This window comes from Lissotriton helveticus, chromosome 1_1, assembly GCF_964261635.1.
Source record: "Lissotriton helveticus chromosome 1_1, aLisHel1.1, whole genome shotgun sequence".
NCBI classification, from domain to species: Eukaryota; Metazoa; Chordata; class Amphibia; order Caudata; family Salamandridae; genus Lissotriton; species Lissotriton helveticus.
The window spans coordinates 1,874,591,832-1,874,619,185 of NC_136057.1; the positions used below are offsets into that span (position 1 = coordinate 1,874,591,832).

At 46.4% G+C, this 27,354-nt stretch overlaps 1 protein-coding gene across 1 annotated transcript in view; it reads left to right on the forward strand.

Moving 5' to 3' along the window:
• Positions 1-27,354, forward strand: part of PAPPA2 (pappalysin 2) — an 888,990-nt gene that overhangs the window by 430,424 nt on the left and 431,212 nt on the right. The window contains exon 7 of the mRNA XM_078650337.1: positions 15,766-16,258. Within this exon, the coding sequence (XP_078506463.1) occupies positions 15,766-16,258 (493 nt within the window). The remainder of the gene's footprint in view (positions 1-15,765; positions 16,259-27,354) is intronic.

Here is a 27,354-nt window from a genome sequence, read left to right on the forward strand (position 1 = left end):
AACCCTACACCTCGAAAAGCTCCTCACAAACAAAAAAGGAAGGGTTGCAATAAGGAGCCACTATCTGATGCTTTATATACACTAAGTAAACCATCTGTCATCGTGGTTGGAACAGACCCTGATTTTGAAGAAACCGGATCCACTTTCGTTACCGTCCTGCCTGGCAGGTTGGATCACTCCTCCGTAGAGCCCCTAACAACTACGGCTATCACCTTGGGGCCACCACCGAGTCCAGCAAGAAGGACATCCCAAAAGAGAATGCGAGGCACGAGGTAATACTAACAGCAAAAGACCCAGTAAGAAGGAATATCCCAACAATGAATGAGAGGCAGGAGTCAACATTAATAGCATACTCCGAAATACATCAGGGAGGGTCAACCCCAGGGGACACCACCCAATGAATTTCTCTTGACAAAAAACGAGTATCGACAAAAACAATCGGGGGGGCCTGTAAAACAAAGCTGCTCACCCAGCAAAAACAAGTTTCTATCTGCCCTCCCGTCAATCTCTCGTAATTCTGTTGATCAAGGAGTAAACCAGAACCATCTTCTGAAACAAAGGCCTCACTTACAGGTCAAAACCCCTACTTACAAAATTAAGGAAAGAACAACAGAAGAATTGGTCATCATCACTCTCATTCCTGAATATGAATCACGGGTAAGAGATGACATATTAAACAGAGGGAACATTTTACGACTCTTAAACTCCATCCCGAGCCTTGGGAATAAAAATTAATCGGATCTACTTTCCATAGAATTCCGTCCAAATAATAACCGCCTGGGCCTGGAGGTGATGAGGACAAGATGGAACTCAAGCAAAATCAAGAACAAAATCAAGGAGGAGGAAAGCACGCTCAAACACTGGGGTATAAAAATGGCAGTCAAATTGAAACCTCCTTATTCAACTCCATTCTTAAAAGCCCGAATTATCATCTCAGACAAAAACACCACGTCAGTATTAAAGGGGCAAGAAGCAGAACCCCTGACAAACTCTCTGCTAGTATAGAGGGTTCTAATTTAAGCAGAAGCACGGGCAATTAATTCCAATTTTGAAACCGGGGCCAGAAGCTCTGTCGCAAATAACACTGACAATATTAACAGATCGTCCAAACTGACAAGAGTGTGATACCCCACAGACAGCTCTACTTGTGCAAGGTCAAATTAAACTCTGCATTTGGAACATTAATGGCCTGGCAGCCAAATTGGTTGATCACGAAGTAGTCAATTACTTGAAAACATTTGATTTAATACGTCTCCAGGAAACCTGGGAAGAAAACGCCAAGGATTTTCCTCCTATTTCGTCCCAGCAACAAAGGGCTCTAACTTTGGTCACAGTTCAGGGGTACTAATGATGTTGGCTTCGATAACCACAATGGGCTCAATAAAGCCTTTATAGGTGAAAATTACATCACCCAATTCAGTTCATGCAATACAGTTAAAGCTTAAATTCAACAGTTATAATAATTAACACCTACATGCACCCCAAATGAAAACAAAAAGCAGTGAGGGAGCTGTCAAATAAAATAAAACAGGTTATGGATGAGCAAGACACCGAACACATAATCGTTGCCAGCGATTTTCAGCTAAGTCTTTTTGGGTCAAGCCAAGATGACAGCCCTATGCATGAACTTACATCACTTTGGGGGATACCGAACCAGGGCCAAGCAAACATTAGCAAACCTTCAAGATGGGCCAAATATCTGCTACAAGAATTAGAACATTTGAACCTAAAAGCACTGAAATGCCGCTTCTTGGAGGATAATCCACCAGTTGCCACTTTTCATTCCTCAAAAACATCCTCCTATTTAGATTACATGTTTGTAACACTGGCCATGTTCGATCAGATAGCAACCTTTAAAATAGGTGACAATGTCCAGAGTGATCACCTCCCACAGGAAGTATTGTTGAATGCGAGGTCTGCTGCTACACTAGATACCTGTAACCCGGCTGCAAATGAAGAACTCTCTAATCTAAAGCATTTATGGTGCAATGCCAACAACATTGAAGCTCTATCAGCCACTGCTAAAATCTTATTTGAGAGAGAAAAATAAACTGGTACCACAATTGTAACAGCATGGGAAAACTTCATTAAAACCTTCAGTGGCAATTTTGCGACTAGGACCGAGACCAAATCAAGACACTCAGAAGACGAATTAACAAAAGTAAATTCTAAGAGCCTCAAACGCATCTCAAACCAAACCCTTCGACAACTGCGAAAAACACCAGAGAACCTGGAGCTGCAGTCCACCCTTCGACAAAGGAAGGCACTATTGAGAAGGAGGAAGTGGAGAAAAATAAGGCAAAAGAATGACGAAACGTGGGCTAAATTATTGCATGACGCCAAGCAACACAACAGCGCAAAGTTCTGGCAAACAATCCACAAGCTAGAGCGACCGAACCACCCAGGAATTAGTTCCAATATAACAGAGGCCGACTGGTTAGACAACAAGGGATAGGAACCAAACAAGGTAGCGGGCATTGCGGTACCGGATATCGAATACCCCAACAAGGGAAAATCGACACAAAACTGCACAACCAAAGTTGACTTGGTCAGCACCACTAACATCCACAAGCAACAGTGGACTCTGCCGGCTGTCGATTTAGACTCTACAGACCCCACTGAAGACCCGGCTGTCGATTTAGACTCTACAGACCCCACTGAAGATGAAGGATATGCTCCCAAGGAAAAACAGATAAAAGGCCTAATAACCAAAGGTAGAGATATGGGAGCACCCGGCCCCAATGGGATCCCACCGGTACTGTATAAACACGACGCCGTCTTCTGGAGCAAGGCCCTACTACCAGTCTTCAGGGGCTTAAACACCACAGTCACCTTTCCAGAATCTTGGAAAGTATCTATTATTAACCCTATTTTTAAACAAGGCAAAAGAAATGATCCAAATAACTATCGACTGATCGCCCTTCTTGACGTAGTAGCCAAATACTATAACATCTCCGGCTTCAGATAAATCCATCATCCCCAATAATCAAATTGGGTTCTGCAGTGGCCAAGGTACTACAACTAACATACTGGCTCTTACGTTGTTAATGGATGCAGCAAAAGCATCAAACATGCCCCTCTTCCTGTGTTTTATGTCGATCGTTCCAAACTTTGGGGAAAACTGGAAAATTGGGGTATACCAAACACACTTCTGGATCGGCTAAAGCAGCTGCATACAGATACGTGGATCAGGGTCAAACTAGGGACAGGGTCACATATCTCAAAACAAATCATGACCTTGAAAGGCCTCAAGCAGGGGTACGTCCTTGCCCGGATCCGTTTTAACCTCTTTTTGGCCGACCTGCCTGGGGAGCTGGACAGCTGTGTATCCCACGCTCCAAAACTGGGAAACAAGCTAATGTCAAACTTGCTATACGCTCATGACCTGGTTTTAATCATTCGGACACCAATTGGCCTTTAGCACCTACTAAACACAACAAGCAGTTTTTCTAACCGCAATTCCCTCAAAGTAAACCTCAAGAAGACCAAAATTATGGCAGTCAACTACCACAAAAAGAATACCAATAGCTGATTCCTTGATGGCCATCGTTTGGATCAAGTACAAAGTTACAAATACCTGGGAATACTAATGGATCATAATAGCTCATTCAAACCTCAGCTAAAGTCCATGCGAAGAAAGGGGATCATAACATATTTAGCACTGAAGTCACTGAAGAGACAGCTTCCCGACCTCACGCTTGATCCCTTTTTACAGGTCCTGAGTGCCAAACTGCTGCCGACACTGAGATACGGGAGTGAGGCTCTTAAAGGTAAAGACGCAGCAGTCTTAGACGTCATAATTGCCAAATCCTATAGAGCAATATTCCATCTCCCAAAATATGTCTCCCCGGCTCAAATCCGGTTAGAATTTGGGGTCCAAAGACAAACAGTGGAAAGAAGGAGTACCTACATTAAAAGATGGCGCAAAATCCGAGGTGCTGAGGCAGGATCTTTAAACTCCCACCTCTGGAAAGCCTTGCACAAATCAAGAAAAATGTCCAGCCAGGGATTATCTGTTTGACTCTATTGAGTCACTGGGCCTGACCGAATATTGGGCTGTTCCAACTGATCATCTTTCCTTCAAAAAAGTTGTGAGAAAAACAGCATCCATGCTATCTGTTCTAGAAGACAAAGCAATTCTTGCTAAAAAGGCACATGGCTGGATAGTGCTCAGTGACTACGTAAGGCAAAAACCCCAAGCCTACTTGAGTGCCGGAATTAAGATAAGCAGGAAGGAAAGCTTTCTAAGGCTACGCTTGGGGGTAATTGTGATCAAACCCCATTTTCCACCATGGGAAAGGAAAGGAGGACCTCCGACTTATCATCTATGCGGAAGTGTCTGCAACTGTCCCAATTTAAAGGACATAAGATGCACCTTGCTACGTCCCTTTTTCAGGCATTACGGCATTCGGTCCTGTAGTAAGGCAGTGAAGCTTTGCTTCAATCCTACTGACGTTCAGCTTAACTGTCGGCTAACAAAATGTTTTGAGCTGGTAACTAAGAGTCTTAAAATCCTGTCGCTATGCGAAACATGCTAAAATGCTCCTTAAGCATATTGATTCTCTATCTTGTATTAGCTGAACTTGCAATTTAATCACCAAGCCTCTAACTTGGACAATGGATCTGGTTGAGCTGTGCCATCCGACTTGAGAAGTTGTGGTAGACATTGGAGTTAGTATTAAATGAGATGTAAAAGTTTATGAGAATCTTTTTTAAAACAGCTGATTTTATACATTAGGAATATGCAATTGTTGACCCTTTTATATTATGTGGTTTTTAATAGTTTTTATATGTATTTATCTGAGCACAATGGGAATCTTTCTGTCATGTATTTGAAAAGATTTTAACTAAGCAAGCAAAATAAAATATTATCTTATCTTGTATTGGGCTTTAGGAATAAAGTGAACCTTGAGCTGAGCCAGAGCTCGTCATCTGTCTTGATCATTGTTCGAGATTTCATTAGCTTGCTCACCTCTACTTGAACGATATAATAACCAATAACATATACATAATTCGGGCCAGTAGTTAGCATGATCGAATACATATTATAATTGTACTCCTGAAATAAAAATATTTCTCCTCAGTGTTTTCTTTCCTTTGGGGGAAGTTATTGTTGCAATTATATCCCCTGCACCAAAACCTCCTAACTTTCTGTGGAAGTTAATATTATTACAACGTTTCCTGATAAAAGCATCAATTTCTACATCCCCAGCATATGTATGACAATTCACCAAATTACCAATGGAAGCACATGTGACATAATGGAACCTTTCCTAGTTACCACAAGTATCAAGGCTTGAATTAGTTGCGCACACTTCACCTGGTGTACTAACACCACACCTTAAAAATCACAATCTTATCAGTATTTTCTGGATTTATTATTCCATTCCTCAAATTATATACTCATAAAATGCTTTCACAATTATTCATCATTGTGCATTGCTTGAACATTACATTAATACATTCATGTATCTATATAAAATAAATGGCATCATTCATTTATACACATTCATTTGATGTTCAAATGTTGATGCCCAATGCATTTCGGAACTCTAACAAGTTCCTTCTTCAGGGGCTTATCTGTAAATAAACATAAAACAAATTCTGTCAATGGCCATGGTTCAACTCAAAAACACTAGCATTGTCTTGAAAACTATATTACTGTTAATCCTACCTTCTGGCACTGTGAGCAAGCTTCGACTACCAGTGTACCTGCAATCATAATATCAACACCACCAGCAGTCTATGATTAACCCCTTCCATGCTCATGACGAGCTCAGCTCGTCATGACATATACCTCTCAGGTGCTCATGACGAGCTGAGCAGTTGCTGTAAGCTACTCTGCCGTCTGTGCCAATGCTCCAATATTGATCATTTTTTATTTTTTATTTCTTGATCATTTTTCATTTTTACATTGTTACATCATATTCCAGTTTTTTTTAGCACAGTTTTTTTCATTAAACAGATCCAGTCGTGTTACCTCATCTGAAGAGACATAACACATAAGGAAACATTGAACTTTACTCATATCATAAAATGGCGGCCGCCGCATACATCGCTATAGGGCTTTAGTACACTGAAGTCCGCTTTTAGTATCAGTGATCTTACGCTCACGGCACATCACTGTTGTCCGTTTTCCTTGTTTACTGCTTATCCCTAGTTTATCTCGCGACAGTCTGTGCGAGACTTACGCATACACGGAAGTATCACGAACGTCGGCACTCGGCAGCTATTCAGGTATGATCCCAGAAATCTTATATATTATCCGGTACTTCAGCAGAATATTGGAGCATTGGCACAGACGGCAGAGTAGCTTATTTTATGGCATTTTTCCCGCTCTTTTTCAGAATTCGGTTTCAGATCATGGGAACATAGGTAAGAGTGGTTGTAAACACAGCGCTTGTAAACAACGTGACGGTCCCTTTGGAGCCTAATGCCATTTTTAGGTTTTGCCTGCAAGTGCGCACGTAGTGCGCATGCGCTAAAAAACCTTTTGAGTTGTATGTGGGATCGATGACCCGCCTCTGTCTCTCATTGGCTAGCTCCATAAATGGAGGCTAGCCATTGGGAGACAGAGGCTGTCAATCACGCTTTCTCGGGGAAAACGCGATTCGGGGGCGTTTCTCTGGCTTTTTTTAAGTCCCGCCCCTTTGTCCCGGGCCGCGCTGTGATTGGCTGCCGGCCCGGGACACTCCTGTGACGTCATTTCCCGGGCCGCGCTGTGATTGGCTGCCGGCCCGGGACCTGACTTGTTTTACTTTCTGTTCTTGCCCAGCCTCCGTGACCCCTGAGACTGGTGTTAGGAAGTGCAGTGCCAGGGGCACCACAGTGCTCGCCCACGGATGCCCCGTGGCTCGTGATAGCAGTGAGTACAGAGGGAGGAGTGAATGAGTGTCTCAGGCTGGGGTAGGCAGAGTGCACGCAGAGTGGAGGCTGTCCTTCAGGTAAATATTGTCATTTGCATCGGCTCGCGCTCAGCTGATGGCTTCCTTCGTTCACACTGGTTACTTTGATTGCCTTTGCTCGGAAACAAACTCGCTCTGCTAACGACATTATTTTTTTAAAACACATATGGCATTCACATTTAATTTTTTGGGTGAGAAACATGCTGGTTACTTTGCCTTGGGTCCGAAACAAACGTGCCCTGCTGACGGCATTATTCATTTATTTTTTTGAAACACTCACAGCATTCACATTTAATTTTTATTAACAATAAATACACTGGGAGAGCCGATGCAGAGATCCTGCCCGCACCCCGTTCCCACTAAACGTGAAGGAGGTGGAGGCAAGAGACTAACTGCAGCTTTCCACTCTCACCTGCTAGAATCGGCCTCCCTTTCTGTGCTCCTCATCCTCCAGCCTCATTTGCTCCACAGCAGCAGCTGGCTAGCCACTCAGCATCCCACTCCCACCCAGTCTCTACTCCCCACCCTGGAGCCGCCGACTACAAAAACTAAACTCCCATCCAGTCCACACCCAAAACCACTTCTCCAAAAACACCGGCCAGGAAAGCTGACATGCACTTTCCCGCTCCCCTCTTGTTGGAGCCCTGACTCAAGTCTGAGCATTCAGAGTCCCCTCACACCAAAGCTAGTTCTCCCGCCATAGAGTTTGAATAGTTTCAGGCTTCTCCGGAGCGCTCTTCCTCATCCGGGACCCCTGCAGCTCTAGCCCAGGTAAGCATGCTATGTGCAGCTGCCTTAAAGTATCTACAACAATGCACCCGTGAAATGGGCGCACAAAGAGCCAGAGACCACATTTACTCCAGCCTGGCCGAGGGAGCCATCTGCCACATACAAACACGCCGGTCAGGGTGCCTCACTGGCTGCTTTATAATCACTGTGCGTGGGAATGTAGCATGTGATTAGGCGTTCAGGGGTCGGCCCATCCCCAAAGTAGAATGATAGTTGTGTTTTATTGTTATCCCAGAGCAGGAGCCACTTGTTCTGCACACTTTTGAAGGCAACTTCTAAGCCACTTACGGGTAGGTTCAGTGAGTACCTGACTAGAGGGCTGGCATTTTGAGACTAAGGTGACATCTGTATGTTAAACTATCCTGGGTGTTTAGTCAGATTTCACATGATGTTTACTTGTTTTTTGCAGTTTTCCAAATAGCCTGAACATGACCCAAAGGTATTCTATTGGGGCGCTTTACAAGAGCAACACTTACATTATACAAGGTCACATTTATGTTGCTTTAGGCACAGGGAGATTAAGTGACTTGCCGAGAATCACAGGGTGTTGAACCGATACCGGCACTCCAGCCCGGTTCCAAAACAACCAGCTGTAGCCCTTAAGCCAGATCTCATCTCCACCCTTTTCCTGTGTTGAGCTCTCTGTGTGCACATTACTCTCCCCCGCTTTCACCTACATGCTTCACCCATCCCAAGGCTCTAAATCACCACCCATCTCACAACTACACAATACGTCTAGTGCAGCATCTCACCTGTAAACTGCATCTCCTCACATGCCTCCCTTTGGTTCTAGGTGCTCATCAGGGTGCCTAGGGTTTCTGGGGGAGATAGCAAACTACCTCTAATTGTATCTCTGTTGAGAATTGAATATATTTTATAGCCGCCAAAGGGCAGGCAGGTTCTTTCCTCCCCTAACAAGGCGCCCTCCAGCATGCCTTTGCCTTGAATGAATGTAAGGAGGGGGCTTGCTTCACTCCTAGTCTGAGAGGTGAATCCGTTCAATGGTGTTGGGTGGGGATGGTTTTAATTGTTTGACCTCTATGTTCCTCTAGTTAGACAAGGTAATATTGCCCAGTTTAAAATCATACAAATGTGTGTGAAATTTGCACTTCCAACCAAGGTATGCAACAGATGGTCCCTAAATATCCACTCAGCCTGTGGTTATCTGGGTATTATTTACCACCAATAACAAGCCATCCGACTTCTGTTGCCACTTTATTTATCTGTTTTCAAAACCAACACATAAATACAAATTTTGACATTTACATTGCCAATAGCTCTAACTTTTCCAAAGGCAAAACTATTGCATTGTAAATGCTTGTTTATATTTATCTACAGTTTTAAAACCTTTTGAAAACGAGTCCTGGTAAGCACCAGACAGATTAGCTATTGTGAAAGCTTACATATATTCGATCGGCATTTTAATCATAGACTTTTGGTGGTGTTGATATTATGATTGCAGGTACACTGATAGTCGAAACTTGCTCACAGTGCCAGAAGGTAGGGTTAACAGTAATATAGTTTTCAAGACAATGCTAGTGTTTTTGAGTTGAACCATGGCCAGTGACAGAATTTGTTTTATGTGTATTTACAGATAAGCCCCTAAAGAAGGAACTTGTTAGAGTTCCGAAATGCATTGGACACCAACATTTGAACATCAAATGAATGTGTATAAATGAATGATGCCATTTATTTTGTATGGATACATGAATGTATTAATGTAATGTTCAAGCAATGCACAATGATGAATAATTGTGAAAGCATTTTATGAGTATATAATTTGAGAAATGGAATAATAAATCCAGAAAATACTGATAAGATTGTGATTTTTGAGGTGTGGTGTTAGTACACCAGGTGAAGTGTGCGCAACTAATTCACGCCTTGATGCTTGTAATAACTAGGATTCATTCACAACAAGGGTTGACAGTCCTTGTTAGTTGCAGCACCCCATATCGATACAGTTCAATAGGAATACAACGGAGTGCACCCCTACTAATATATATATATAATGGAACCTTTGGCTTTCAGTGACATCACTTGGATGACCCTTTTCCCTCATTAGGTGCAGTGGTGGCCCATAAGGTCCAGCAGGGATGGGCACACACACACACACACTTGCACACTTTCACACCTGCACACACATAGATCCAGCACGTAAATATGCACATGCCCATTCACATCATGTATGCATGCATGCACAAATGCACAAACCTTCATACATACACACATGCATGCACCCAACATTACAAAATTAAACGTATTGGGCCACAGCGATGATCGCAGGTGGCTGGAGGAAGCCTCTGCTGTTTACTGGAGGAAGGAATGCTGCCTCCTCTCATTGGCTTATTTGTTAAAGTTTAGCCAATGAGAGGAAGACCTTTCTTATCACATGACAGAGTGGGATGGGGTCAGTGAGAGTTTCTGACCCAACCTCATTTTGTAACTAGCTCTACTGATGAACTCAGCTTGGACACTTAAGGGCTTATAAATGAAATGTTCAGGTCCAAGTCTATCTGTTAGCCTCCCCCTGTCATGGTGGGGCAGCTCACAGATGACTTTGCTGGGCTGAGGAGGTCCTGCCTACCAAGCCCTGAAGTCTTCAGCCAGGTACATTTCTCCTCAGGCACCCAAGCACCTGCACATTTGACACATGTATAGAGCCTGGCTGCATGATGCACACATGCAGAGTGTCTGTCAGGTTGACAGACACTCTTCATACATCTGAAAAAGGTGGGAGGAGAGGGCCCCTCCACCATTCACGACAGGCTGCTGCTGCTTAGCTGAGCAATAGCTGTCTATTTGCTGCTGAGGAACTAGGGGAAGACCAAGGTGTCAAGAAAACAAACTACTTTCTGTTCCTGCTCCTTCTTCCATGGCCAGTGAAGTCAGGGGTAGCAAAGGAGTAGCAAATGGCAAGCCAGGAGAAGCAATCGTTACCCCTTGTTATAATGTAAGTATTCCGTGCTCCACAGCTCCTTGTTCTTAGAAGTAATTTTCTTTATAAAATCATTATCAGTGTTGGACTGACCTGTAGGGCAATCTGGCAGTGCCGAAAGGTTTGGTTTGACTGGCCAGCTTGTTTTTTGTCTTTTTGTGAGCCTGTTTTATGGTCTAGTGATTACCTTGAAATTGCCACAAATACTGCTGGCAGCGAGCACAAATGCATAGTCTCCCATACCTTGCACAATGTCTATTCTGCTTGTCTTTACAGCATGAAAACTGCCCCAATTTGCAAATGTGCTCCACTTTTTTAGCTATCTGATTCTCTAAAGGAGGCCATTTTTAGGTCTCGCCTGGCGTTAGCAGTGCGCATGCGCTGCTCTCGCCATGTGAGGGCCTTTTGGAATGAATACGGATTCCAGTTGCGCACGCGGACGGACAGAAGATGTGCAAGCGGGGACTGCATGCTTTACTCAAGGCGTGAGATGGGCACACTATTTTTCACACTGGCGACAGCTTGTCTTCTCTTCTTCCTTCTTTCTCAGGTCACTGCCAGCCTGCTTGCTCTTTTTTATTTTGCGCACGCGCTCTTCATCTGGGGCGATAACATTGAATCCATCCTATTAAAATGTGAAAGTGTTGATTTATACAGAATACCTGCAAGGAGATGAGCAGGGGAGGCCGCGGTGTGGAAAAAACGTCCCCAATAACACAACAACAGCGCTAATAACACAAATATATCCACACATTTAATACTGTAGCGCAAGGGTTATATTCGGTTTATTGTCCGTGTACTTCAAGCCTAGGTGATAAATAAATAAAGTGCCCCCTGCTCCCAGATGAGAGACTTCTGAACCCCTCGAATCCCGGCTGGACTTCAGCCCCTCGCACCCCAGCTGGGGTTCAACCTCCTCTGTAAAGGGCCGACACGAAGAGACCCCTCAGCAACCGAGGCCGGGTGTGCACGGAGGTCCTGTCGGGGTGGCTCTTTTTTACGCAGCCGTTTAAAAGAGCCATAAATGCAGATTTCATGGCGATGTAAGAAAAATAAAAGCAGCTTCACATGCAGCCCAGCACCGCTGACGGGTTTGTAAAATTTCCCCAGGTATTTAGACGCAAAGAGTCTAATATTCCACTTATTACCACTGAGGTGGAGACATCTTCACTCCATACCCCTCCCCACGCTTAACATTAATAATCAATACCATATTAGAATGTGCGCATCCGCATTTATTAAGAATATACGTAATACGGAAATATTAAAAACTTCACAACGAAAGACGTATTATCAATGGGGAAATCGGTTATCAGCGTTAAAGCTCTCTGCTGCTGCTGCATATCACACATTATTCACAACCTAAGGCACCGGGATTTCAGTCTTTCCTACATGAAAGAAAGGCTTTGTGTAGGCCGGGTCCTAAAAAGCAGGTGCTGAGATGGGTCCCTATCGGGCTCTCCTTTTGGCGCTCACCATCAGGGTGCAATAAAATCTTAATTCTGCAGTAGTGCCACCCTCCAATGCCTTTGAGGTAACTCCGAAGAGATTTTTTATAGTTGTTTTATAGTCTCATCATTGCAGAACTGAAGCATTGTTATAAACAACAAAGTCATAGTTGTTACTTAATTATTCTATGCAACTAACAACCATTGACAAAGCCAATTTTACTGTTTTGTAGGTGTAATGCTGTTACATGTTATATTATTTATCTGGAGCAATCAGAGAAGCAGCAAAATACCAGTGGGGCAGCACACTATGGCAAAGCACAGGTTTTTAGCTTACGTGTTTTTAAGCCATGCCCTTAATTACGTTGGCCACACCCCTTTGAGAGACCCCCCTGTTTTTTCTTCCCACTTAAAGCCCTGCTTGAAAGCCTGAGTGAGAATACAGGACGCGATGACTACTCTTCTATTTTTTTCTGCCAGGAGGGAGCAGGTAAATCCCCCCCCCCCCACCTCCAGTCCATTCTCCCAAGTATGCCCAAGGTATTCCTAGAATGGCCAGTGCTGCCCGGGGGTAGAGCCTTGCCCTGCTGCCCTCTCCATTCTGTCGCACTGAGTGACTCCCCCTCCCTTGTTTAATCTGCGCCCCCTCAGCTTGCACAGCCGGCTCTGTCTGTTCTGTTTGCTTGCAAAGGATAAAACCTCTCTCTTGTAGACCACAAGTGGTGTAGAGACAAGGACAGAGTGCCATGGGGGGGGGGGCACAAAAGGGGTGGGGGAGAGAGTGCAGCAGGGGAGCACAAGAATGTATTTATAGTGCCAACATCACCCAGAGAGGTGTCAGAGTGCCTTACACTAGAGTGAAGAACGTAACATGAGACATTCAGAGTAACATGGTAGCAGAGACAGTACGTAAGGCTCCTACGAGTAAAATATATTCAGAATGGAGTAGAGGAGGCAAAACTTAATCTCTGGTTTAGGCTGGACCTGGCTCAGAACTCCTGGCTTCAGGACCAAATGGCCTTTAGGCCCCTGGCTGTGGCAGCGTCTGCTGACACACCACTGCTGACACGACGCTGCTGACACCACTGCTGACATACCACTGCTGACACACCACTGCTGCCTCACTGCTGCTGACACACCACTGCTGCCACACCACTGCTGACACACCACTGCTGACACACCACTGCTGACACACCGCTGCTGACACATCGCTGCTGACACACCATTGCTGACACACCACTGCTGACACACCACTGCTGCCTCACCGCTGCTGACACACCGCTGCTGACACATCGCTGCTGACACACCGTTGCTGACACACCACTGCTGACACACCACTGCTGACACGATGCTGCTGACTGGTAACTGCTGACACGCCACTGCTGACATGCCGCTGCTGACACCACTGCTGACAGACCGCTGCTGACACCCCACTGCTGACACATCACTGCTGACACCACTGCTGACACACTGCTGCTGATACACCACTACTGACAATGCCATTGCTGACACCACTGCTGATACACTGCTGCTGACACATCACTGCTGGCACACCATTGCTGACACACCACTGCTAACACGACGCTGCTGACACATCACTGCTGACATGCTTCTGCTGACGCCACTGCTGACACACCGCTGCTGACACACCACTGCTGACACACCGCTGCTGACACACCACTGCACGCCGCACACATAGAATAAGCATTGAAAATACAATAGGTGTCGTCTTTGATTAAATTAAAGCCATTTGCTTTGCTAATGGTATTGTATAGCAAAGCAAATGGCTTTAACTTAATGAAAGGCGAGACCTATTGCATTTTTAATGCTTGTCCTTTTAGTGCTCGGGACTATAGCTTTCCCAATCAGACCCTGACTCATTATGCTTATCAGGTGTACCTCTCCCCCTTATGGGTTCTCTGTAAATCTGTGTTATTGGTTGCAAGATGTTGTTCTTGTTCTGTAAAATTTGGAGTTTGTTTCTCAGCCAGTGTGCTGGCAATAATACGTAGTATGGAACCAGAATATCATGGCCTTAGTATTGTCTGACATATATATTGAGTTTCACACGTCGTTTACCTACATATCACCCCACCATTAGAGTTAGTAATAAAAAAACGTCATTAATTGACTGATATATTTATAAACAATATTTAGTCCATGATATTTATATCATAGGATATTTATTATTGATACTCTAACATACAGCCAACATCTGATGTACGTAGCCTTGTCTTACAGGCTCTCAGTGCAGTTGACAGCACTCCAGGCCATTTTATGACCACAATTCTGGTGAGGCTCAGCCATTCCCTTTAAAACTGGTATGCACAAGAATGACTGTTATTTAGCAGGGCTGTCCTGTACCTTGCACAGGGCACATCTCACAATATCTAGGTCAATTATTAATATTGGCCTGCAAATATACTGACTTGACAATAACAACAAGTCAGTATTGTGACATCAATATAAATGTAGATCAATATGAAAAGTATTTTCTTGTAGTAGAACATATTCACACTATACTAACCACAAACCCATCATATGGATGCTGTGCAATTTTATTTCAGTGTGTGTGGGTTGAAGTGACTGTGCTAGTATAATGGGGTGGGGTGAAGTGGTGCGCCAGGACATGGGCATGATTTAGATATTGGCAGATGGTTTACTCCGTCACAACGGAATCGATATCTCACCTGCCGAAATCTAAATCTCATAATATCCTAAATCAGACCCTATGTTTCTGTAGGGATAAACTTTAGAATACCCAAATTCTGCATGAAGGGATGAGTTGGGAATGAAGAGAAAGGCGCAGAAGATGTGACTAGCCATCTTTGAAAGCATAACTTTGTAGTAAGAATTAAATATGCAGTCCAATATTGTGCATGTGTGTGGCTTCTAATGCTTAGATTCTAAGAATAGCATTTGCATTGATATTCACCACACTGTGCAAAACCACTGCTAAAGGCCAGTGTCATGTTTCTATAGCAGTATGTATCTATTGTAATTTCATGTGCTGTGCCTACTGCCCAACCTGTAGAGTCAAGAATTAGGTGTTCTTTGAAGAAATCTGATTCATTTAATAAAAAATCGTATTAAAAAGCAGCCAAAACATGTCCTGCTAACATATACATAAAAATAATAATTAATGAAAAAGACAGATTAGACAATTTCAATATACTCCATACATATAAATTGACAAGAGGTAAAAAAATCGTTGCCACTCATTTTTTTACCTCTTGTCAATTTATATGTATGGAGTATATTGAAATTGTCTGATCTGTCTTTTTCATTAATTATTATTTTTATGTATATGTTAGCAGGACATGTTTTGGCTGCTTTTTAACACGATTTTTTATTAAATGAATCAGATTTCTTCAAAGAATGTGTTGTTTTCCTTTTGAATGTACTTTTCCCTTTGAACTATAGTTGTTTATTTTGGGTTGCGATCTACACACAGTTTATGTCTTTGCCCTAAGAACTATCTATTCTAAAAGCAGGGGGCCCTTGATATCCACATTGTGAGTCAAGAATTAGGCAAAGCATGTGAGTGTACAAGCGAGGTAAGAATAACTTTTTCCTGTGTTTGCCTGCACGTATCTGCTCCTGGACTTGGAGGTAGAAAATGTGAGATGTTTAGCTAACTTTGCGAAGTACTTCCTTCTAATCTTCTAATGTCATCTTCTTTGCCCAGGTCCACCTGATGTTGATCAGCCATGCACACCCAGCCTGCAGGCCTGGAGTCCTGAACTTCACTTCTACCACACAAACATGACGGTGGAGTGTCCACAGCCACATGGCTGCATCCTGGAGCTTCGCTTCTTCGTCCCTGTATACCCAGAGGCCCTTACACTATGGATCACCTACCTCTCTCTGGACCTTCCCAAGCCACTTTCTGATCTTGAGCTGCTGATAGAGAACGGGGAGTCCATTCACCTAGGCCCCATGGACATCTTCTGTGACATGCCACTCACCGTCAAGCTGGCCGTTGATAAAAAGGTTTCCGGTGTGCGAGTCTACACCTTTGATGAGCGGATGGAAATTGATGCTGCCATGTTGACATCTAAACCTGGAAGCCCAATCTGCTCCCTCTGCAGCCCTGTATCATATAGAATTTTTCGAGAGCCTCCTTTCCGCAAGAATACCTTCTTTACCACCACACACCCCACCCAGATGTTCACGGACTGGTAAGTATGACTGTTGCTGTTATGTTTGGAGTTTGAGACAGGCCGAACAAGGTATATTACCTAAACAATCTGACTACCGTTTTCGATGTCACCTTATATTGCATGCTGTAATCCAAGCCGAGCTGACACTTTAATAGGAAGAGGTAAGATAGCAATCATAGGGCACCACATAGTAGAAGTGCCAAATTACTGCATAAGGCTCCAGAATGACATTTTCTGGTGGATGGATGTGTTCCAGGAGACAAAATGCCATTTTGCCTGGAGCTCTAAAAATCCTAGTAGAGTCCACGGGTGTCCAAATTAGGTAAAGCAGGTCGAAGAACGCAGAACTGCAATATTTTCAGGATATGCATGTAAGAAAAATGTTCAATCAATGAATCAAAATTGATCTCCATTGTTTAGCAAATGCTCATCCTGTAAGCCTGATATGGATCTGGCCCTCCTAGCCCCTTTGTGAACAGCCTTGCTATTATTCCTAGAGTCTCACTTTGAGATATCTGTGGAGCACTGTTTTGGAGAATACAAAATGGCCCCCTTCCAGCATTGTCAAAAATCTCTGATTATATCATATTATTTATAAGAGGGGTTTGGAACTTCTCCAGCTTATGACATACCTCACCCTACTTTGAAAAAAGACTATACAAATGTTAACTTGGCTTTCCAAAGATCGTTGAGTCTTTGAAACTCACAAAAGATATCTCAAGTAGAATTAAGAAAAGAATAAATATAGAAATGGCACTTTGAACATCTTAAGCTTTGTCAATTAAATTTCTGCCTATCTTACCCCTTGTCGATCAACCTTCATTAGATCTAAAAGTTTTTATCAGCTGGCTGGTGCACTCAGTGCACTCTTCCTAACAGGGCAGGCATTAAAGCTGATGGCGTCCATTGCAACAATCTTTGCTGGCACTCGCCTCTCCAATAACCTCCATCTCCACGGACTCCCTCACTACCGCCCTACATCACTACCCCGCATCTCTCCATAGCCCCTCTCTCACATACATTTCATTTGTTTTTAAATGCTCGTGGGTGTCGACTTTATTAATAAGAAAGTATAGCAACCCAAATGAACCATTTTTAGTAACATCAGGAATACATAATGACAGATTGGGGGAAAAAACATAACGTCCTAACCTATATTATGGAGTTTGCATGTAGCTCTTTGATGCCAGTTCATAAATCACTGTCTACATTACGATTGTCCCGTATAAACTGCAAGTAACAACATTATTTCTATCAGAAAAGCAATAATCCACTGAACAATCCACATAAAATACAGTCCTGTGATCTGCATAGTACATAGACATTCTTTGCAGCAGGCATTTTAACCCTCTGCATTACTTTATGATTAGACAAAACTCCCAACTCTCTCCAGCAGGAACATTAATCACCAATGTTATCTTGACATTTTTATTGTTGCCCGAAAACTGTTGGATGCACAAGGAGCTCTGTAGCAGGTGCTTTTAAAACCAATAGTTAATTCTAAGTACAGTGCCTCGCAAGCCCCACTGCCCCCATAGGTCAGCGCTAGGTGAGACTGCACCAGTCGCAGTCACACCACTCTAAAGCCAGCCCTGCTCCCTAATCCTTGGCCGTGGGTGTTGGACTTTTATTGAATTTCCTTTTCATTGTGTTTTTTTTTTTAACAGGGTTCTCCAAAGTCGGTCCTGGTGGGCCGTAACCATGCCAGATTTTTAGGATAACTACATCTATCTAAATGGGCAAATGCTAAAAATCTGGCATGGATCCGGCCTCCAGGACCGACTTTGAAGAACCTTGTTTAAATGAATTAGGGATTAAGCAGTGATTCTGGCACTTTTTCCTCTCCTGATTGTGGTTGTTAATTTGTTTATTAAATAAGCCTTTAGTTTAGTATCAGAAAGCTGTTTTTCAAACTCTAATTTAGAGTAAGTGATAGCTCAAGCTCGCTCACTTTATCTCCAACAGGGTGGGAAGGTTTGTTGTTTTCAGTACATACAATATGTCTAACAACCACCCTTTGTACCATAGTGTGTGCCACCTGATAGTAACAGAGGCTACACTGGGAACACCACAGAGCTGGTATCTACATGGCTTCAGATTGGAGGTACCTGGTGGTGCTGGTGGGTTAACATTCCATCTAACCCCCAAAACTGAATTCTTGAGCATCATTATAGCAGAGGCTGTCACCTTGAATCTAAAAAATGAATGGCCGTGCACAGTCATTGAAAATGAAAAGGGACAATCAGTCAGCTTTACAAGAAAGTGGAATACAGTGGCTCCTAAGGCAACAAGCATACATCACTATTGCATCACATAGCCCTAGTCTGAGAGTGAGGTAGATTACTTCAAGCTCACCCTCAAGAAATGGCCCATTCCCACCAACCTATCATGTGAATGCAAAGATTTGAACACTGACAGAATTGACAATTGCAGGCAACATGCCAACGAACATGGCAACAGGAGGTGGGAGCTAAGATACTACTCATTCAAGGCAGTGATTGGATCTTTGCCGTAGAGTGTCCCACGGGGCCTAAATGCCATATTAAACACAGCAACGAGCTGTAGCCATATATAGGGCACCATGTTCATGGCTGCCGTAGAGTGTGTCCGTCAATATCTCTAAGTCAAGTTCGCCTCAGAGTAAAGCATTTCCAACTAACAATACTGAAGAACAGACGATCAAGAAACATTTCTTTAAAAAAGAAAATAATAATAACTTTATTTAACATTCTTTCATCTACAAATTATCACAATGTGTCACCATTGTAATTACACCTTACCAGAGCACATAACCAGTAATCCATACAGTGGAGTAATGCACATTTCAACATGTTACCAGTTTACCACACGAGCTAAACAATGTCACGTCAGCTATATCATCCTTTACTGATCCACTGGTTGCATGCTGATGAAATATCCGAGTAAACAAAAGGAGAGTAGGTGGACCCGAGGTGTGATCAGCCCACCCCGGTCGGGACAACCCCTGGAGGTGATTGAGGTGGTGTATCAGACCCAAGTTCCTGCAAGTAGGTTTATAGGGGGCCCCAAATATCCCTAGGTCTCGATGTTACGGGGAGTGTTGTAAATAATTCCCCATAAGTATTACAATAGATAGATGGGGCGGAGCTTGCCGGCGTCCATGCAAGACGTGTGAGCGCTGAGCTCCTCGCCTGTGCCCCGTTAAACTCCGGCAAACTTATCCTTCTGACACCCTGCCAGCACTAAAAATAGTGGCAGACCTCCGGTCTAAGCTCCGGCCTGGTGGCGGCCCTTTGCCCGGCTGAAATCCGGAGAGGTGGAGCTTTGCTGATGGTAGGACGGCGCTGGGACGGACCAGGCCGTAATACACGGACTATCCTGAGAGGCTGCCCGTGCTGCGTCACACTGCGTGCGGCACGCAGTGCTGAAGTGGGACCGGTCTTCCCCGTCTGCTCCCGAGCAACTGGTCCTGGAAGACGCTAATACGCCCGGTCTCTGGGCGGTGTTGGAGTGGGCCGGCTCTCGATTGTGGAGCCTCGGAGGGGGCAGAAGCACTGGTGTTGGCGAGACTCCTGACCACTGGAGGAAGTTTCTGGCGGCCCGCCGATCTACCGAAGAGACGCTCTATCAGATTGTGCCTGGCCCCACGCTACCTACGGAGAGCTGCAAGATCGTGAGTGTGCTGCGCCCTGGAGTGGAGGTGGATCGACTGCCCGGTATCAGAGTGGTTACAGGGGAGTGCTTGATGGTGAACCTTCCTGGCGGCAGGGCCCAGTCGCACTTGCGTGCGGACGGCCGCCATTTTGAGCGCATTGCTTGCTGCGCCATACCTCGCCCTTTGGTGACCACTGCCTAAACGTCTCCTGCTTGCCTAACCACCATTCACAGGCGGTGTGTTCCAAGTGCCTGAACGCATCGGCCAGATGACCACCAGGAACGCCATGGGGAAGGGCGACAAAAACCAGCCCAAACTGTCGTTTGATCAACGGAGGGCGAAGGGAGCTGAAGGACCGGCCCCGGACGCCTCGCCGCGGCCTACTGCCTCCGAGACCTCCTTGTGTGCGGAAATACGAGAAATGCTGGGGGTGATGGAAAAAGGCTTGCAAGACAGTATGGCGGCGATAGGTACTAAAATAGACGCATTGACATATCGGATGGACCGCATGTCCGAGAGGGTTGATAAACATGCGGAACGACTGGATATGGCGAAAAGGCGGCTGACGGAGGCAGAGGAAGCCCAGACGGAATGGGATAAAGATCGCAAGCAGTTCGGAAGGCTACTCCAAGTCATTCAAGACAAGGCAGAGGATTTGGAGGCGCGCTCGCGGCGCTCCAACGTCCGCATCACTGGGGTGGCAGAGTCCACCAGCACTGGCAAGATGGAGCTGTTCGTAGAGAAACTGCTTCGGACCCTGTTAGGGGAGGAGGTCTTCTCCCCCATGTTTATTGTTGAGAGGGCTCATCGTACTCTGGGGCCGAAGCCGCAACCAGGACTCCCGCCGCGGCTGATTATTGCGAAGCTGTTGAACTATCGTGACAGGGACTTGGCGCTTCGACTGGCTAGGGAGAAAGGGGAGCTGCAATTTGAGGGCATGAACATCTCCCTCTACCCGGACTTCACTGCGAGAGTGCAGGAGGAAAGGAAGCGTTTTGCCCCATATAAGAAACAACTGAGGGACCTTGGGCTGGACTATGCTATGATGTACCCTGCGAGGCTCCGTATCAACAGGCAGGGACACTCACACTTTTTTACCGATCCTGCGGAACTCAAAAAGTCCCTGAAGGAGTGGGCAAAGGAACAGCGCAATAGTCCGAGGAGTCGGCGAGAGGACGCTGATGCTGCATCCCACATGGACGAACAGGAGTAAACGGGAGTACGGGTGCCTGTGTGGGTCGACTGGGCCCTGTCGCTCTTTAGCTCTTGCACAGTCGGTGCGAGCCCGTCAGAACACGTTTTTGGGGTGAGATCTTCCTGGTTACTTCCGGAACAGATTTGATTGTGCTGGGGAGAGGTTGGCAGCACGCTCTACTGGCAGTGTGCTACTGTGGGGACGGCCCTCCCGAGTGTGGGAGTTTAATTTTTTGACTAAGTGGAACTGAGCTGGCAAGGGTGCAGAATGTTGGATGGGGCGGGGTGGGGGAGTAACTGGAGTTTAAGGTACTAGACCCAATTTGTGCTGTTGTCTGGCTGGGTACCTCCGCCCCTGTGCTTTTGGCTCTTGGCTCCTTCGGGAGCCCCTTAGGGTTTGTAGAGTTTGTTGGTGGATAGGGGGGGAATGGGGGGTGGAGATGGGGTCTGTCTGACCGGGTTGGGGATGGTCGGCTGTGGGAGGGTGGGAGGATGTTCTTTTATTCCTATGTTGGGAGTGGTGTGTATGACAATTTGGGTCAGTTGGGGGGAGGGGACCTTGAGTGGACAGTCATGTGGAAATATACCCGAACTGAAGTGCCTGTTGCCGGAAGAGGGGAGATGGGTACAGCTGTGTTTTGTTTATTGCCCGGTGCCGCTAGTGGTTGCTCTCGACTTAGGGAGCGACGCTATCGCCATCCTTAGAGATACGATGGTACAGAAAATATTGCGATGTCGAATGCCGCTCTGAATGATCCCGCATGTTCCCAGCACACTCTAAAAATGATGACATGGAATGTGCGGGGCCTGAATGATCACCGCAAGTTGAGGAAGGTCCTTAGTTACCTACACCGACATCGGGTCGATCTGGCCCTTCTGCAAGAAACCCATCTACCCACCCACAGTAGGCTGTTACAGTCACGCGGGTTGGCGGGACATATAGTTGCGTCTGGTTTCACGACACATTCCCGGGGGGTACTGACCTGGGTTAGCCCTTCCTCGCAACTGAAATTGATCCCAGTTGTGGCAGATACGGAGGGTTGATATGTCTTAGCTAGATGTGTGGGTACGGGGCTAGACTTACTAATCGTCAACGTTTACGGCCCTAATTATGACAACCCTGACTTCTATGCTACCCTGTCAACACTATGTAGGTCTCACGCACAGCCTGGGATGTTATGGGGAGGTGATTTTAATTTTGTTTTTGACCCTGAGAGAGACCGCTCCTCTGGCCCGGCTCGTCGGCCGGTGGCCTCTGCTGCCTATATGAGGGCTGAACTCATTAAACTTGACTTGGTAGATGTCTGGAGGGATAAACACCCCACGAAAGGTGGCTTCACACACTATTCGGCATATCATAACGTCCACACTAGGATAGATTATTGGTTGGCGACTCCTTCGGTCCTGAGCGGCATAGGCACTTGTGAGGTTCTCCCACGTACCCTCTCTGACCACTCTCCCATTCTGATGCACTTCACCACCGTTAGGAGGGGTATCCCAGCCTTTACCTGGAGGTTCCCTCCCTTCGCCCTGTTGGATGATATCTTTCGGGGTGAACTGGCGGAGGACATTGAGAGGTTCTTTGCTACGAATTTGGGCTCTGTTGAAAATTTTTCCACGGTCTGGGAAACGTTCAAGGTTTTTATTAGAGGTATGGCTATGTCTAAACACTCCAGCGCGTTGCGCGCCATTAGACGGGAGTTAACGGCGATGGAAACTAAGTTGGCGGACCTGGAGAGTAGGCAGCTTCGGGACCCTGGCCCCGACGTTGACCTGCTGCTCACCCCTTTACTGTCGGAATATCAGACGCTGGCGGACAGGGAGATTCTCTACATGGGAAAATATGCTACGCCCGGGTCTACGGAGAGGGGGATAGGCCGGGCGCCCTTCTGGCTCGCATGATCCGGGGCTCTCGAAGACCACTAGTGATAGATGAACTGAGCACCCCAGAGGGTGACGTGGTCGCTGATGAGGAGCAAATTCTGGCAACCTTCAGACGCTATTACGCTGACCTCTACCAGTCCAAAACTCAGGGCGCAGAGGATGAAATGGACGACTATTTGGGCCATATCGCTATGCCTTTCCTACGGAATTCAGACAGGGAATTCTTGACGGCCCCCTTCCAGGAAGACGAAATTTTGGAGGCCCTTGCAGGCATGAGGGCGGGTAGTGCACCGGGTTCTGACGGACTCGCGGTGGGCTTCTATAAAGCCTACAAAGCAATCCTGCTCCCGCACCTGACCACCCTCTTCGACGCGATCTGTGAGGACGGAGAGATGCCCCTCACTATGCGTGAGGCGTTGCTGGTCGCTATTCCGAAGCCGGGGAAACCTCCGAATCTTTGCAGTTCATACAGGCCCCTCAGTCTGCTAAACGTAGACGCTAAGATATATGCCAAAGTACTAGCCAATCGGCTGGCCCTCTTGGTCCCAGAGCTGGTTGCACCTGAACAGTCTGGGTTCGTTCCATGCAAAAATCTGACGTATAATATACGCACGGTGCTGGGAACGATGCAACATGTCCGGCAGGGGAATAGTGCGCTAGCAATATTCCTGGACATGGAAAAGGCATTCGACTCTGTCGAGTGGCCGTTTCTGGTCAGGGTGCTTCGGAAGCTGGGCCTGGGCGAACCGTTTCTGCAGAGAGTCGGTGCCCTGTACCACCGCCCGTCAGCCAGACTGAAACTGGGAGACAGGGTGTCGGAACCGATACATATTGGTAGGGGGACTCGGCAGGGCTGCCCCCTCTCGCCACTACTTTATGCGCTGGTGGCGGAACCCCTGGCTTGCGCTATCAGGGAGTACCACAGTCTGGAGGGGATAAACTTTCCCCACTACAAAATAGGGATATCGACGTACGCTGATGACACCTTACTGCACGTCCGAGATCCGGAATCGAATTTGTCCTCAGTCCTCCGAGAGGTGGTCCGCTTTGGCTCACTCTCGGGTTTACGGGTGAATTGGGATAAATCTATCGCTTTCCCCCTCACACCAGTGACACTTCCCTTCGACATGGAGTACCCCCTAAAGTGGTCCACAGACTCGGTCAGGTACTTGGGTATCCGACTGCACACCGATCCGGAGGTCCTAGTCCGGGATAACTACGGCGTGGCCTTTACTAAATTGGTCGAAGATGTGGACATTTGGTGTAAACTCCCGCTGTCCCTCCTGGGCAGGATCGCCATCATGAAGATGGTTGTGCTGCCCCGGTTTCTGTTTCTTTTTACGAATATTGCAGTGGTGCTGTCGAAGGCTTTCTTTAGACAGCTCACACAGGTTCTCATCCGACTGGCATGGGGTGGCAAGCAACCCAGAATACAGTGGGCGACGCTGATTCTTCCCTGCGAGATGGGGGGCCTGGGTGCCCCAGACTTGGAACGCTACTACCGAGTAGCGCAAGCTGCTCACCTGCACTCATGGGTCCACGGCGATGCACGCACGCCGCACTTAATTCTAGAAAATCTGTTTGCAGACCCGCTCCCCCTAGCAGCCACGATATGCCTCCCACTGGATCGTTCTGTCGGACGAATGGACTCCCTTAAGGCGACTAACCACGCATGGCATGCCCTGGCGCGTGCCCGCGACTGTGCTATGTTGTACTCCCCACTGATGCCGATTGAGTGGGCGCTCTGGCTGGACCCCCTAGGAGAGAGAGGAGTGGTAGAGGCCCTTCGTTCTCTCGGAATCTCGAAGATGTAGGACCTGTTTATCGAGGGCACATTAAAAACCTGGGATCAGCTTACCCCCATGACTTCGGGCCCCTCATTACTCCAGCAATTCCAGTTTCATAGACTGCGCTCAGCATACAGGGAGATAATGGGCTTAACTATGGAGGAGCCTGAGGAGGTCCCTGAACTGACCTACATCATTAAAAATAAAACTCCGGCTAAATTAATCTCCAATGTCAACAGGTTGGGGGTGGCGCACCAGCGACTGCTACACTCTAAAGCTAGAGTAGCATGGCAGGCAGATCTGCAGTCGCCAGTAGACAACACCATGTGGCGATACTGCTGTTCCAGTACGCGCAAAATCTCCCTTAATGGCAGGCACAGGCTGGTGCATTTCAAGTTTCTCCAGAGGGTGTATTACACTCCCGAACGGTTGCACCGATATGGCCTCCGGCCCTCGGCGGAGTGTGAGCGTTGCCGCACACCGGTTGCCGACTTTTTCCACATGGCGTGGCTCTGCCCTGGGGCACAAGCTTTCTGGGGTGAGGTGTTTACAGAGCTAGATCAGATTCTGGGGGAGACGCTGCCTCGAGCTCCGGAATTGGCGCTACTTGGTTACTCTAAGCCACTCCCCCCATCATTACGCCGACTGGCCGATATGGCGTTGCTGATGGCCAGGAGAGTGGTGGCGGCCTGTTGGATGCGTGGGCCTCTCCCCACCGTGGTAAGATGGAAGAGGGACCTGCGGTACTGCTGTACTCAAACCGAGCTGTACAGTGAATTGCTCCCGCCTAGGAGCAGACCGAAAAACTTTTGGGATCTCTATAAGGAACATTTACAGAAGGGAGAGGAGGGAAGTTCGGAGACGTCAGAGGTGGTGGACCTTCAGGATCAAATATCAGAGTAGGGGGTTGGGCAGCCGGGGGTTTCTCCCCTAGAGGTGAGGAGTAGTGGGATCAACTTGAAGTTAGGGGTCTCATGAGGGGCGTGATGGGATGGCCACAGGAAGAGTCAGACACACTGGGGTACGGGATAGGATAGGGCACATTATAGACACGACAAGATTATCATTGTTTTGTAGTAGGTAGGAATTCCACGGACACACACTCGGGAGGGAGGGGGGTGTTGGGAAGGGGGTTTGGGTAGTTTTTTTCTGTTTCTTTTTGACCTTTCCTCGATATAAGATCTTGCTAACGAGTTTTCACCAGAGGATAGCCAGATGTCGTGCTGCACTCCACGCTATCTCCAGGGGGGAGACAATATCAGCAATACTGGGCTGGTTCCACTACATCTCGCCGCCGGGCCCCCGGGATGCCGGTTACTATGGCTGTGTACACCATTTGACTACAAAGTACTTGTGATATGTGTTGCCATGCAATGTAAGTTTGCAAGTGCATAAGTAACGATGATGGCTTTGATGTTATAAAGGTCTTTTTAAAAAAAAAAATAAAAAAAAAAAAAGTATTACAATAGATGAGGCTGTTTAACCATGATTTGGTAGTGGGAACAAATTTATCGACCCTATGTAGAGCTATCTCTCGTTTGGCGAGAAGGAGCGCAATAGAGGTGTAGCAGCGTATCTGTTTGGGGATGTTGCAAACATAACCCAGCAGCGCTACTTCTGGAGTAGGGAGAAGTTCCAGGTGCGTTATCTGAGAAAGGATTCGGCATTCTGCTCTCCAGAACCCCCCAATTTTCTCACAGTTTCAAGTCATGTGGACAAAATCAGCATGTTGTGTTCTGCATTTGGAGCAATTGTGTGATCTAGAGGGGTCGACCGAGTGAAGTTTGGAGGGGGACATATAGGTTCTCCATTGAAATTTAAATTGAATTAGTTTATGGCGATTGTTCAGGGAGACTTCCTTTGTTTGAATGCAGCAGAAGGACCAGTGGGAATCCTCTATAGGGTGACCTAGATCTCGTTACCAGGTTTCTCGGATTTTAGCATCTCTAGTGGGAACCAGTGACATACAGGCCTTATAGAGCTTGGAGATTAAATGCTCCCCCCCCCAGTGTTTGTGATGAACAAAGTCAGAGGTGCAAATGATTCCGGTTCCAGTGGAAATTCAGATATCAACTACCTCAGTGAATTGCGAAGCCTGCTGAGAATGAAAGTGTCCATAAACGCTGCTTCGCTAAATCTGATGTCCTTGGAGCTGTGGAAAGTATGTCCGTTTGGAAATAACTCACCACAGGTGTCTAGGGAGTACTTAACCAAGGTACGTTGTATTAACTTCTCTTCTGTGATAGGTAACCAAGGATTGTTGAGTAATGGAAGGGCCGACGAATATGACTTATGGCTGTCAGTGATTCGCGCTATTTTCCTCCAAGCCCAACTACTGGTAGATACTGTTTGGATGTCTCTGGGATCTCTTGAGAACCCCTTTGGGAGGATTGTTTTAAGTGAAACCAGGGGAACCTCTTTGGGAGGATTGTTTTAAGTGAAGCCAGGGACACCAGGTCTGCATCTAACTTCAGATACGGGATGCGTGCATCTGGATGATACCATGAGTGCGCATAGCTGCATTATGCCACCAAATAATAGATCTGAAAATTTGGAACCCCAAATCCGCCCCTGTTGTATGGTAGTGTCAAGGTATCCCAACTGACCCTGGCTCT